The 12,166-nt window shown below is 49.2% G+C and overlaps 1 protein-coding gene across 2 annotated transcripts; it reads right to left on the bottom strand.

Moving 5' to 3' along the window:
• Positions 1-4,946: 4,946 nt before the first annotated feature.
• On the bottom strand, positions 4,947-11,956 carry TAC3 (tachykinin precursor 3). 2 transcript variants are annotated; one of them, XM_058557453.1, is made up of 7 exons: positions 11,817-11,956; positions 11,108-11,226; positions 8,565-8,673; positions 8,339-8,368; positions 7,820-7,873; positions 7,356-7,430; positions 4,947-5,312 (listed from the first exon to the last, which is right to left on the bottom strand). In XM_058557453.1, the coding sequence occupies exons 2-6, from the start codon at positions 11,219-11,221 to the stop codon at positions 7,357-7,359; spliced, it is 381 nt and encodes a 126-aa protein (XP_058413436.1). In that variant the 5' UTR covers positions 11,222-11,226; positions 11,817-11,956; the 3' UTR covers positions 4,947-5,312; position 7,356. The 2 variants fall into 2 exon arrangements, with proteins under 2 accessions (XP_058413436.1, XP_058413437.1); XM_058557454.1 differs by having other exon boundaries at positions 4,947-5,232.
• Between the last annotated feature and the right edge of the window lie 210 nt (positions 11,957-12,166).

The following is a 12,166-nucleotide window of genomic DNA, read 5'->3' as shown; positions in this document are numbered from 1 at the left end:
CTCAAATTTGTCCCGTCTCCCCGAAAGATGGGAGGCAAGGGGTTTTAAAGGTTACAAGGGAGAGCATGTGCTGGGGTTTTAGGTAAGGGAGGGGGAGCATGTGGCCATGCTGGTTGGCACCGTTCCACTAGCCTGTGTTTGGCGTTGAAGACTGAATTTATTTCCCTTGACTGTCTGGACTTTTCTGGTTAGTTTTCCTCTTCAGTCTGTGTTTGGCCTTGTGAGGCTGAATCTTGATTTCCTGGGAAAGACAGCTCACTCATATACTAAGGAGGGGCAGAAAGACCTGGTTGGTTTTAAACAGTTGAGTATGGTGAATATGCACAGGTGAAGTCAGTAAAGCTTATCTCAAATGTTTTGCTCTCTTCTTCTAGCCCGGGGAAGATTTTTTTAACCTCTTCGTGCTGGGTTTCACCCCCTTATCTGCTTGTGGGATGCATTCCGAAACCTCCCACTGGATGCCTGAACCAGCAGATAATGTAACCACAGACCCATTTGGAGCCAGTTCCAACAGACCCCATCTCTTATCAGCAAACTAATTAAGAAATTGTCTTTCAGAAAATTCACAATGTAGCCAGATCATGTTCAAAAGAAGAAATCTTGACCTGAAATAACCACAGAACCAAAGATTCTCCTCCCCATGGAACCAAAAGACTGGGACATGGCCAGAACTTAAAAGTCAGACTCTTACCAGAAGTGAGGGGTCCATTATTCAGGACGATCCAGTGTTAAAATTCCTTCCCCACCTTACCATAAATGTTCAGAACCTCATCGTAAATGTTTAGAATCTCATCATAAATGTTTAGAACCTTACCATAAACATTTAGAACCTTATCATAAATGTTTAGAACCTTACCATAAATGCTTGAAACCCCCCAATCAAAACCTGCCCTGCCAGTGTTTCCACATGCCAGCCTGCTCTCCCTAACCTCTTAAATTTCACCCCAAATCCTGAATCGGAGAGACAGGTCTGAGGGCACATGCCCCCTCTCTTCCTGCAGATCCATCTCGCAGAATAAAGCTGATTTCTCTTCCCAAAAGTTGATGCCCTAGTTAATTGGCTTGTTTATGCACATCAGCTAGGGGAACCCCATTTTTGTGTGGTAACTATAATACCAAACCCTATATATACTATGTTTTTTCCTATACACACATACCTATGATAAAGTTTAATTTATAAATTAGTGAGAGAGTAACAACAATAACTAATAATAAAGTTGGGGCCAGCCCAGTGGCTTAGCAGTTAAGTGCCCGCGCTCTGCTACTGGCGGCCTGGGTTCGGATCCCGGGCACGCACCGACACACCACTTCTCCAGCCATGCTGAGGCTGTGTCCCACATACAGCAACTAGAAGGATGTGCAACTATGATATACAACTATCTACTGGGGCTTTGGGGAAAAAAAAGGGGAAGAGGATTGGCAATAGATGTTAGCTCAGAGCCGGTCTTCCTCAGCAAAAAGAGGAGGATTAGCACAGATGTTAGCTCAGGGCTGATCTCCCTCACAAAAAAAAAATAAATAAGTTGGTTTTGGGGCTATTATCAAGTAAAATAAAGGTTAATTGAACCCAAGCACTGTGATACCACGACAGTCGATCCAATAACCCAGACGGCTACTAAGTGACTAATAGGCAGGTAGTGTATAGAGCATGGATACGCTGGACAAACGGATGATTCATGTCCCGGGCAGGACAGAGCCTGATGGCATGAGATTTCATCATGCTACTCAGAACAGGAGAAATTTAAAACATGAATTGTTTATTTCTGGAATTTTCTGTGTAATATTTTCAGATTGCATTTGACTGCAGGTAACTGAAACCATGGAAAGCAAAACTGAGGATAAGTGGGGACTACAGTACCACCAAAGGCATTAGAAGTCACGGTCACCCCACTCTCCCTCCTCAATACCTAGGAACCCCTCAGGCTCCAGGCCCCTTCTGTTTCAGCCTCTCTCCTATCTCATCTCGTCCACTGCCCAGTGACAGAAGGCAGGCAGGCACATGGTAGAGTTCGGTAATTCCTCAAGGGATAAATGGGAAGAGGGGAACACACGGAATGTTGCCAACTGATCTGAGTTTGGCTGTTCAGCAGTCATCAATTATCTTGATGAATTTGGGAGATTGTGCATCCCCTTTTCCACAACCTCACTAACTGGTGGTAGATTATACTGAAAGCAAGCATTACACCAAATGCTGCCAAACATGTAATATTTATTAGCAAGGAGATTCAAAAACAGCCATATGACCGGCTCCTGTAGTTTGGGGGCAGGCAATCCCATTTAGCTCTCTTGTGAAAGGGTCAGTGGAGGCTGATACATGTTCCAATGGCAGGTCCAACCCTTACAGCTGGATGAGGTGGCCGAGTGCCCCTGAAGTGGAACATCATATAACCAATGGACTCCAAACCTCCAGTAGGACTCTGAGAGACTTGCAAGGGTCTTGGGCCTGTTCAATCTTTCTAACCAACTGCCTTAACCATATCTGGAGTGTTGACTCCAGTAAATGTACTTCACGTGCTACCAAACCCCCCTCAAGATGTAGATTAAAATTTATACTGTTTATACTCGTGATACTGTGATTTATAATAAGAAATATATACAGTATTTGGTCTTCATCCTCATTTCTGGCACAGAGCTTCTAAAACCCTTGGAATTTCCTAAGTGATGAGAGCCTTAAAGGTGTCTTTTGTTATGTTAATGAGTGACTTTTGGATCACACTCAAGGATGGGGGCTGGCTGCCAGGAGAACCAACCTTATGATTAGAGGGTTAGAACTTTCAGTTCCAACTCCCTGACCCCCAACGAGGGGGAGAGAGGCTGCAGGTTGAATCAATCCTAATGGTCAGTGATTTAATCAATCATGCCTGTGTAATGAAGCTTCCATAAAAACCCAGCAGGCCGGCCAAGGTCGGAGATCTTCCAGGTTGGTGAACATGTGGAGATTCAAGGAGAGAAGAGTGGCATGCTTAGAGAGGGCACGGAGGCCCAGCACCCCCTTTCCTACGCCTTGCTCTATGCATCTCTTGCATCTGGCTGTTCCTGAGGTATATCCTTTTATAATAAACTGGTGATCTAAACAGGTTTCCTCAGTTCTGTGAGCCACTCTAGCAAATTAATGGAAGCCAAGGAGGGGGTCGTGGGAACTTCCAATCTGTAACAACCTGGGTTTGCAATTGGCAACTGAAAGGGGGTGCAGTTTTGTAGGACTGAGCTCCCAACCCGTGGAATCTGATACTATCTCCAGGTAGATAGTGTCAGAGCATTGCTTCTTAGTGTGGCGAAACCTTCCCCTCCACACACCGCAATTGGGTCCAAAACTTTTAATACTGAAGTCTTTTTAAAGTAAATCGCCGTGCAAACACAATAACACACACACACAGAGCTAAATGGACAAGGGCCAGGAATTCAGTCAAGGTCTTGTCGACCAGGTCTCCTTAGGCATCAAGCTCTTTACAACAGGAAGAGGAGGGCCAGGATTCCTTCACACATTCTCCAAGTACAAAAACAGGAATCTAATTTAAAATTTGTCTTCATTTTTCCTGGAATCTCCAGTACTGCAGTTTTTGTCAGTCCCACCAGAGAGCAACCTTTCTGCATTTATGCTCCTACTTGGCAAAGCGCTCGTTGTCATCTCCGCACACTCGCCCCACTCCCAAGTCTGAGAAGAATCAACTCTTGAAGCTTTCATGACCCAGATAAATTCCCCAGACTCTGCAAAATTACCCCACTTTTAAACCCTCTAGATAGATAAGTCTTAAAAGCCAAAAAGATGACTCACTGGAGAAAGCCTTGAGGATCTGAGGTGAGGGCAATCTTTGACCTCTAGCAATAAACCTGACACCAGTGATACTGAAGTGAACTCCCCCTCCTTCCCATCTCCCACTGTACAGCCGTAGGTCCAAAGTTGACTAGTTGGGTTCTGGAAGACAGAACTTTCACTGAGGTGAAGGAACTGCAGGAAGTGGCCTCTGGCTCCATGGTCCTGTCTACACTGCCGTGGGAGAGCTGAGTGTTGACTTTGTATCAGGGTGCTTCGGGGGCATGGCCAAGGCCCCTGCACCAGGCGAAGACGAGGAGCCTGAGGATTTCCCAGGCTGTTCCATTCGAGTACAGGACCCTCCTTGGGATCAGTGGGCTGTGTTGGTGTGATAGTTGGCATATCAGATTAATAAAAGACACCTCCACATACCTCATTTAAGTGGCTTACATGTGCTAGGGCCTACTAGACAGTGCTCCAGGGGCTGGTAACAGTTGCATTGTAGAACAGTCTGAAATAAATGTTTTCCCTTTATAATAACTAAGGCAGCCAGTTAACACTGAAGATGGCTGCTCCCTTCTTTCTTGGCCTCTGAAGTAACTTCCCTGTCTATGTCCCCTCCTGGCAGGATCAAGTGTTGTTTGCCTGTCCACAGCTTGCTAGACTGTAAACTCCGTGTAGGGGTCACCATCTCTTCCCCTCGACCTGACACAGGACCCATGCTCCACATTTGGGGACAGAAAGATGGCACAGTGCATAGATGCATCTTCCTCTGTGGCCAGGTCTTTGCACAGCCTTGATCCCCACCTCCCTTCTCTCATTAAGTAAAGTCAGATTCAGGGATTGATGTCTCCTAGATCCATCCTAGAAACACAGACAAGCCATTCCAAATATGTGTTTTTTCTCCATCTGAAGCTGGTCTGTGAAAGTCTTCGAGTGCTAGAACCCATCTTCCAAATCCATTTATTTATTCTTTAAATCACTAAATAAATCTTCTGATACTAATTGTATAAAGCACTGGGTAAGGCACTGTGGGGAAAATCGATATGTGTACAAAATAAAGACCCTCCCATTCATATATGATATATGTGTGTGTGTATCATATATGTGTACGTATGTATGATGTAGCTGGAAGAGTCAAGGAAGAAAAAACCCCACCCACCAGCCAACCAACCAAATACATCACTCTAGGTCATTTGTAAAAATCTTTTATTGTCGAGGAGGAGAGAGACGTCATATTTTTAATGTAGGACACTACAGAAATTCCAGGGGAATCTATAGTCAATGCCTGCCGGGATTGGGGATGCTCCCTGTGCAGTTTCTACATCCAGTGGAGTAGAGGGATGAGGAAGCAGTCAAAGCACAGGAGTGTTACAAGGATGGAGAAGAGAAAGGAAATAGGGGCGCATGCATCTGGGGCCTGGGGGAGGGCAATAGGGTGTCTTCGTGATGCAGCCCAGGAGTTCAGAAGTGCAGTGCTGAGGACAAAACAACGAAATCACATCTTCTGTCCCCTCCAACCACTGGCTGGGGAAGCAGGGGGAGGGAGGAGGGGCATCTGTGAGGGAGGAGAGAGAAAGGAAGTCTTAACCCTCAGCTTTCTCTGCAGCCTTTGAACTGGAACACTGAACTCTCCTAGCCACAGGTGCTTGCCCCTTCCTGGCTGCCGTGTTTATCACGCTACTTATAAATACCCGCGTGCATGGGGACCATGCAGAAATGCGGTGACAAAGTTCATACCATCCTGGCGTCCCCGTGAGCCAGGCATACACACAGCCCTGTCCAATGCGCCCTGGTGCTAGTGGTCCCGCGGCCTCACCCAGTCCCACCTCCCCTTCCAGAAACCTCCCAGAGAAGGACAAGCCCAGGGCTCACTTCCGCTTTCAGCAGTTTCACATGAATGAAATAAGATGACACAATGATCTGTGTTGATTCATCTCATCTAATCTCCTTTAAATGCCAGCCCCCAGAGACCTTTCGTTCTATTCTTCCTGGCACCTAACGGGTTGAGAATGCTCCATCAGTGGTGAGATTATGAAGACTGCAGTTATGGGCCTGGTCCCTCTGAAAGAGCCTAGATTCACCAGCAAGCATTAAAAGTAGATTTCCACAATGCACTTGTTTCTGCCATTTATGTAAAATACTACGGAAAATTGCACTGTAATTATCTTTATGGCCGATGCATGATGCTGGGGGAGAGTATGGCATCCAAATAAAGCTGCCCATATAATTATCTGGCGGTCAGCAGGACTGAAATAACCATCTAATGAGAGCAAAATGATACAGTAAGTACCATGTAATCAGCGAGTTACGGTTATTACGGGTCTTTGTGCCCTCTCACCCAGCACTGAATGGGGGACCAGACCTGGGTCTCTGGGCCCAGGGAGTCATGCACAGGCAGCTTCATCGAAAGCCAGCTGCTGCTCCTTGAGTCTCCCTCAAGACCAATGAGTGTGGGTAACAGGGACACAGGGAGAGGACAGGAATCTCTCCGTGGTAACTGAGGCATCCCAATCCCTCTCCTCATCACCCCCCACACCTTCTTTCTTCGGAAGCTAGTGCAAAGAAAGCCATCAGTTGGGCTGCTATTGTTGTGTGTGGGAAGATGGTGTTGAGGCGGAAGGTTCCATGTTTTGACTAGACATTTCCCTGGGGGACTCTCACACTCGCATACCAAGTGAGAGATCCGTTAGCACACTCAGCCCCAGGGTCCAGCCCAGACAGCTCTAGGCAGGGCGAACAGGGGAAGGAAAACACTGGGACATTTCCCACACCTCCCAGACGGTGACAACCATAACAAAGCCAACGCACAGAACTATGTGCCAGGCACTGCTCTGAACCCTTTACCTAAACTTGATCCTCAAAACCACAACCCTGAGACACACTATCATCACCCCCATCTTTCAGGTGAGGAAACTGAGGCACAGAAGGGTTATGTAACTTGGCCAAGGGGACATAGCTAGTGAGTAGTAGATCCAGGATTCAAACTCAGGCCATGCTCTTATCCATTATGCTACACAGAGTGACTAAGATATGGTTTCCAGCTACTCCCCATTAGATTTCAGAGTTCCTTGCATTTCTTCCTAAATCACACTTGCGAAGAACTACAAAGTGGACCCAGGAAACTGAGATTCTGAATGATCTGAAAGTTCAGCCTGCCTGGGAGGCAAGATGCTTCACCTGCGAATTGGATGTCATACCTGTAATTATCAGATGATGATCTCTCCATCTTTTGTACATATCATGAGAGAATGGAGCCCAAACAACAGAAGTTGCCTATCAGAGAAGCCCCAGGGGAAACCCCTCTCTCCCCATTTCCCATCACTCACTGCTTCTGCTCAATAGTCAACCGGAGTCCATGATACAGGGGAAAGAGATGAAAAAGAGGGGTGTATGTGTGTGCGTGCGCACATGCTTGCAGACACATGCGTGCCTCTAAGTGTCGGTGTGTTTGACTGACGGTGTGCTGGGCACTGACACAGTATTTTAGGGCAAATTTATGAGCATTAATGCTATAACATCAGAGGAAACGCTTCTCTGGCAACCTTTCCCCCCACCACACACACAGTCCCCTCTCCTCTCCCTAACCAACAATCCTTACCTCATTCCACATTGGAGGGATACTTGAGGGTACCAAAGCTGGGAATGTTCTCTTGGTTCACATCAATAGGAGTGTCTGGGGTGAAGTAAACAGCATAGTTAGGAGGGATTTTTCTGAACGTGACCTTCACCTGGACCCAATAGCGAAGGGCTGGCTATGAAGGGTGGCACTGGAAGGCAGAGTTGGGCAGAAGAGGCACGCTCCGTTGAGGAGATGGGGAGGAGGCAGAGCCTTCCTACCCGCATCTCAGCTTCAGCAGGACTATCTTATAAAGGTGTCCCCACTCTGCTCCCGTGGAGGGCTGAACTGTGGATCCAAGCTGATGGGGTAGAAGGAGCTGAGGAACCCTCACTATAGCTAAGAAAAGTCCTGTCTTTCCCTCTGGTGAGATATGAGGCACTTGACTTCTGCCATATGTTGGCCGGTACCCTAAACCCTTTCACTGTACCTGCACATGCTCCTACCTGGCTGGATATTCCTCTTGCCCATAAGTCCCACAAAGAAGTCATGCATATCACCTGCAGAGAAAGGGTCAACATTGTCAGCAATGATGTCGAGGGGGTGACGCATTTCCCCAGACATGTGTCAAGACTTCTGAGAGCGGGTTTCTGGTCTCTGTTTCTTTATCTTGCCACAGCTTGACTCCCCACAGTTAGCAAGCTATCCCCTAATCCCACCTTCTCCACCCACCTCTCCTCCAAATTTCAAGAATTCTCTACCCCAGCAGGTGCCTGCCTTAGAATCTTCACAGCTACCCAGAGATCTTCCTGGTTCCCAATGCCCAGCCAGTGGAGGGAGAGTCCACCACACCCCTCACACCTGCTTCCTCCTAGTTCCTGGTGGCCTCTCACATTCAGTTGCAGCTGGCATACTGTTTACACCAGCCAAGATGGGACCAGCCAAAATAGTCACTGGCCTCCATGCCCACAGAGCTCTGGGCAAGTGATTACCGCAGAGATAGGGAGGGAGAAGAGGCTACTCACGTTTCTGGGGAAGCGATGATCCCTTAGGATCTGTGAAAGCAAGAACAAGCATGTAACTGGGGAGTGGAATCTGGAAAGTGACAATTAGAGAGAGGCAGGTTCCAATCACGACCCTCAATTACTCACTAAGCCATCTCCAGTCTCCTTCCCACCTGAAGGGGTCTCCCGGCCTTTTAATCTTCAGAATCCTGCCCCGCACACCCCTCTCCCCCGGGCTGCTTCCTACCCACGCTAGCCTTGCTCAGCATTTTGAGCAATCCATCCAGAGAGACTGAGCGGCTGTCATAGAGTCTCCGGAGCAACGACGGGGGCAGCTGGTAGAGATACGAGTCCTTCTAGGGGAGAGAAACAAAGAGGGCTGAGGCAGGAGGCTCACACCCATCCACTCACTCTTTTCCTGTGAGACACAGCCTCTTCTTGAGTCCATCACAGCTGAACTCGACATCCTATTTCTCTCAGGATTTCCTCTGGTTTACAAGGGAAGAGAAGTGGGCTCTCCAAGTGTGGTCCATGGACCAGCAGCAGCACTGCTGGGAGCTTGTTAGAAATACATAATCTCGGGCCTACCCCAGACCATATGAGAGAGAATGTGCACTTTAACCAGGCCCCCGGTGATTCCTGTGTGCAGCAAGGTTTCAAAAGCACTGGTAAAGGGAACACATGGGCTTCCTTACAGGCTGACCAACTGTCCCAGTTTGCCCAGGACTAAGGGCCTTCCTGGGATGTGGGGCTTTCAGTGCTCAAGCTGGCACGGTCTCAGGAAAACTGGGACGGTTTGTCATGCTATCTCCCAACCTCAAAGGGGACTATCCCTTAGGGCCCTCTCCCAGCTCCTGCCACCTCTCAGTGAGAAGGGCCATTGGTTCCTTTCTCCCTGGCACTTCAGGAACCAGTTTGCCCAAGGATGTGGTTGCCCCACTAAGTGAGTGAGCCATGAAAAAAAAGGCCCATCAGACAGAGCAGGTGTCCTCTGGTCTGTGCTCCATGACTGAGTTGCAGGCAGGTCTCGGTCCTGGGACGGGTTGGGGCAGGCAGCCGGGGCCCACCTGCCACCCCGACACTCCCCCACTCTGCACCATGTCCACAGACATTTCTCTCTCTGTCTTTTCTACTGCCTCTCACTCTCTTTTCTTCTCCATGAGTTTCTGCCTCTAGTTTCTCTCCCTCTCCCCTTTCTACACTGGATTTAGAATTTCAGGAAGGTAGCGTGCTCAGAATGACACCTCTTCTTCTCCTCTCCTCCACAACAGAAACCCATTCTGGACCTGCTACCAAGCAGGGGCTCTTAATTGGCGATTCTTTTCGGCAACTTGGGCCCAGCAGGATGGTTGGTGGGCACGCGTCACACGCCCAGTTAATTGCAGGTGCAGAGAGACAATGACAACCATCATGTTTGGAGATTCTCACCTTGAATCCCAGCAGTGCCTCCCTCTCCAGAGCCCAGGTGTCCTTGGGCTGCTGAGCACACACAGAAGCACATTGACACAGGATGCACCCCCACACATACAAACCCAGTGACCGAGGCACACATGGATCCTACCCTCGCCCCACCCCAATTTCCCTCATCCTCATAGACCTGCGGGGGGAGGGCATGGATGGCAATCTCCCTGTTTCATTGACCAAGAGGGGCAAGGTCTCGAAGTAAGTTTGTCTCAGAGGAATACACCCAGATATTCTGATCATCTCCAGCTGGAACTTTGGGCTGCGAACAGAGTGTCCAGCCCATATTTGGCAATCCCAGTGTGTTTTTTGAACTGGTTCTGGTCTTTTGGATCTGGTGCAACAGCTGCCACCTGAAAGGCTGCCAGCCATTGTGCCCTGGGACACCTCACCAGCTGGACGAAAGCTGGTGATCTCTCTCTCTGCCCAGCGCACGGCTTCCCAGGCAGCCACTTTTCCCAAATTGTTCAAACACTCTGCCCACCTCCTGCAATGAGATGCTAAAGAGATTTGAGCTGGAGAGGCAGTTAGACTTCACACACTGAATTTGTAATCGTTCCACCTGTAATCATCTTAAAAGCATTTGTACCAATGTAATTGCTGTCATTTCAAAACCTTGAAAAGACTTCCTCCCTGCTCTCCCCCTATACCCCTATCCTGACAATTCCTATTCTTTTTCTTAAAGGAACTTTGGAAATTGGGGCCCAACCTGTTTTGTGTTGTTTTTTTTTTCCATCTTGACTAAGCAGAGGCTAGAGGCGGGCAAGGGAGAGGAGAGAAGAAGGGGTTGGGATCCTAGGAGCACCTGAGGTTACTGGAGTGGATGAGCGGAGGATAAGGGAATTTATTTGAATTTTGAAAACAAAATAATACGCATAACTGATAGGTAAAATAGCATACAAACGACCATTTGGAAGAGAAATTCTGCCTGTTTCATACCATCCAGGGAGTGGAGCGGATCTGCCCCTGCAAAGGACAGAACCTGAGCTGGACCACAGAGAACCTCAGACTACCCTAGCCCACCCTTCACAGTACCATCCAATCACCAAGTCACCAATCAACCAACCTAATGACATATCAGTAGGGCACCTTTTATGTACAAGGTGTCAAAGACGCACGGAGTGACAGACACTTACAGACATACCTGGAGACAGTGAGAACATGAGACCAACAGAGAGGCAGGGAAATCCAACCCTCTGATGGATACCCAGGTAACGCCCAATCCGCCAGCCCCACCTTCCTCCCTACAGCTGTGAGACAGGCAGGGCACCAGCTCCCGTGACGCTGCCCAGTATTCTGCAGGGCAGGCACAGCTGGAGGGGGCCTTACCTTGCCGTGGCCCTCGCCAGGCACCACCTGCTCCTGTGACTCCTCACAGACAGCCCCGAAACTCTGAGCCAGGCTGAAGGCAAGAATGGCCGTGAACAGCAGGGCGATCTGCATGGTGCCTAGGAGGGCAGAGGGACAGGACAGGGAAGGCAGGAAAAGAAAGACACAACACAGGGGCAAGTGGAGGAAACATTCACGACCAGCAGTCTGGTCTGACCCTGCTTCCCCAGCCCCCAACTCTCCCGTCCAAGCACTGGTCTGGGGAGAGTATCTCTGAGCAGGAGGGACATCCTTTGGGCTCTGTCTCCTGGCTCCCCCATCACACATCTGCCCAGGAAATGCACCTGGCAGTGAGCAATGGTGCAACAGTGCCAGGGACTAGGCTCTCAAGGAAGGGGATAGATTTATAGGACATGCATGGGGCTGTTTCCTTAGGCAGCTTGAGGAGGGATCCTGGATGCTATTTTCCAGCACTAGGTAACCCCAAGTCTTAGGCAAAAACTTTCTAGTATTGGAAGAATCAGCCTGCACCCACAGCTACAAATATTACTAGCTCTCAACCCCTATGGGTGCCTTCTGCCCACCTTCCCGGTACCCTGCTCCCCGATCAAAGACTGTCACCCTTATGCCCTCCTGTCCTTTATTCCCTCTTGACTCTGGCCCCTGTCCTTTGGTGCAGTCCATCCAACATTCTCCCACTTGTGCCTACCTGTGGAGGAGCTCTGAGCCTAGGGCAGACGGTCTAGCGGGATCACGGAGCTGGCCGAGAGCACTGCCTGCTCCCTACACACGCTGGTGGTGCTGGTGGTGCTGGTGGTGCCGTGAAGAGAGAAACAGGGAGTGGAGGAGATCAGGAAATGTGGCAGGAACTCTGGCCCAGCTCTCTGATAAAGGCTCTGGGAGGGTCTGGGGGAGCCGGGGGAGGGGCCGAGACTCACCAATCCCAGGGTGGCCAGACGGGAGGGGGGAGGTTGGTGGGGGAAAGGAGGATATAGGCTGCAGCCACACACACTCAGACACACACACACAAACACACACACACCACAAACCCAGCTGTGA

This window comes from Diceros bicornis, chromosome 17, assembly GCF_020826845.1.
Source record: "Diceros bicornis minor isolate mBicDic1 chromosome 17, mDicBic1.mat.cur, whole genome shotgun sequence".
Lineage (NCBI taxonomy): Eukaryota > Metazoa > Chordata > Mammalia > Perissodactyla > Rhinocerotidae > Diceros > Diceros bicornis.
The sequence above is the reverse complement of the archived record's forward strand: the minus strand, read 5'-3'. Positions and strand labels throughout refer to the sequence as shown.

What these genes read in the sequence shown, in the direction of transcription:
- TAC3 (XM_058557453.1), bottom strand. Translation starts at nt 11,221, where the DNA reads ATGCAGATCGCCCTGCTGTTCACGGCCATTCTTGCCTTCAGCCTGGCT. An exon ending in ATCATCGCTTCCCCAGAAAC is followed by an intron (nt 7,874 to 8,338) that starts GTGAGTAGCCTC and finishes CTTTCTCTGCAG; the next exon opens with GTGATATGCATGACTTCTTT. An exon ending in CAAGAGGAATATCCAGCCAG is followed by an intron (nt 7,431 to 7,819) that starts GTAGGAGCATGT and finishes ACTTCACCCCAG; the next exon opens with ACACTCCTATTGATGTGAAC.